General features: G+C 41.0%; 1 protein-coding gene across 1 annotated transcript in view; it reads right to left on the bottom strand.

Moving 5' to 3' along the window:
* Window positions 1–803, bottom strand: part of SSR4 (signal sequence receptor subunit 4) — a 51159-nt gene extending 50356 nt beyond the window's left edge. The window contains exon 1 of the mRNA XM_018574771.1: window positions 719–803. Coding sequence (XP_018430273.1) covers window positions 719–776 — 58 coding nt within the window. The 5' untranslated portion in view covers window positions 777–803. The remainder of the gene's footprint in view (window positions 1–718) is intronic.
* Window positions 804–1616: the final 813 nt, after the last annotated feature.

The raw sequence follows: 1616 nt of genomic DNA, 5'->3' as shown, positions 1-1616 counted from the left end.
CCCCCTCATTTAGGGGCAGTTTACATTAGTACAGTATTTTTATTGAACGCTCCCATACGATGAAAGCACAGTTTTTTGCAATCGCATTGGAGCACACGGCCTTGTGGTAATGCTCATTCCAGTGCAAGGAATCACACAGCACCACAACACACCTCCCACACCAGAATGCAGGGTAGACACCATTGCACTTGAGGTAAAAATACACTTTCTGGCAACTTGTACAGCTCACTTCAGTGGTCAGGCTTATAGGAAAGCCATACCAATGGTTCGGAGCCGATATTGCTGTAGCATAGCATACACTATGAAGGAATCATTGAATAGATCCCACCATAAATCCATTACCATGCTGTATATTAAGCGGGATTCGAACCTACAGAGCCTTATGCACGCCCAGATTTGTCACACAGAGCAGCTAACCGCTGGGCTATCTCTGCCGTCATAAGCAGTTCAATAAACAACTGGTCTATCTGCCTATCTGCGTGTATTGAACAGTCTCCTCACCCAGCACAACTGAAGGATGGGTTGCCTCAGCGCATTGCTCGCGCCTCGCAAAAAACAAGGGCAGCGTTTAATTTTTTTTTAAGCCATTATTTACATTGCTTGTCTATTACCTATCTCCCTCAATACCATTCATAGTTTCAAGTGAATACAATCATTAACAGCGTCTGTAACAAGATTCGTTGTCATAATTTATAAAACGATGAAAAGGAACACTCACCCCTACAGTTCGCCGCAAAAAGCAAAAGAGCCACCAACAAACTAAACACTCCTGCCATGATCCCAACCTGCACACAGACACGCTGCTAGAAAATCGTCTACGGAAGAGGGAGGAGTCCCATTTGGCCACCTCAGCTTGAAACAAAAAGCGTCATTAGCTTGGAATGACGACAGCTACCAAGTTTTTTTGTGACATTTTTTGTCTGTGATGGCAAAAATTTCCAAACGTTGAAATGAAATTGTATTGCAATTGAAATTTTCATAGAAAAAAGAGCTTGTAAAACGTCATGGACATCGCGACCACACATTGTCTTGGTAAATATTTATTTGCCAGTCTTAAACATGGCGTTTAGTCACTTCCTGCCAAAGCCGAAAGGAAGCTGTAAAAATAATTTCTACGCGTAGGTTGATGCATGCGCACTGAATAGAGTTATTTGTCTGTGGTATTGTATCTTTCAACATGGCTGGCCGAGCACTGTTTGCTTGTTACAGGTTCCTTCTGTCTCCTCTGCATATTAGGGCCGGATTCAGGCAACAGGTAAAGGCCAAATATTGTACACTTTGTAGTATGGCTATTGCATTAATTCTCCATGAGTTTACTTTTAGGGTTGATAAAATGTATTGCATATTGATTTTCTTTCTCTGTCGGCATAGTAGGTGTGCTTGATGTGTCATATTAAAGGTCGTTCAAAAAAGTTGTCCAAATACAATCTCATTTCGATCATTTTGTCTTTTAGAATAGCTGCAGTCTGCCCTTGACATTAAGGTGGAGCTATTGGCAACATTAAAAAAAAAATATAGGGCCAATTTGACACTTATCAAAAGCATGAAAGTAGATCTGAAGACAATTTTATATATTTTTTAGTTTTTATGTAATGGTGGTCTTCCTTCCTCACCCC

The sequence above is a fragment of the Nanorana parkeri genome, unplaced genomic scaffold (assembly GCF_000935625.1).
Source record: "Nanorana parkeri isolate BGI_ZX_2015 unplaced genomic scaffold, ASM93562v1 scaffold3218, whole genome shotgun sequence".
NCBI lineage: Eukaryota > Metazoa > Chordata > Amphibia > Anura > Dicroglossidae > Nanorana > Nanorana parkeri.
This window is presented reverse-complemented; position numbering and strand designations above follow the sequence as displayed.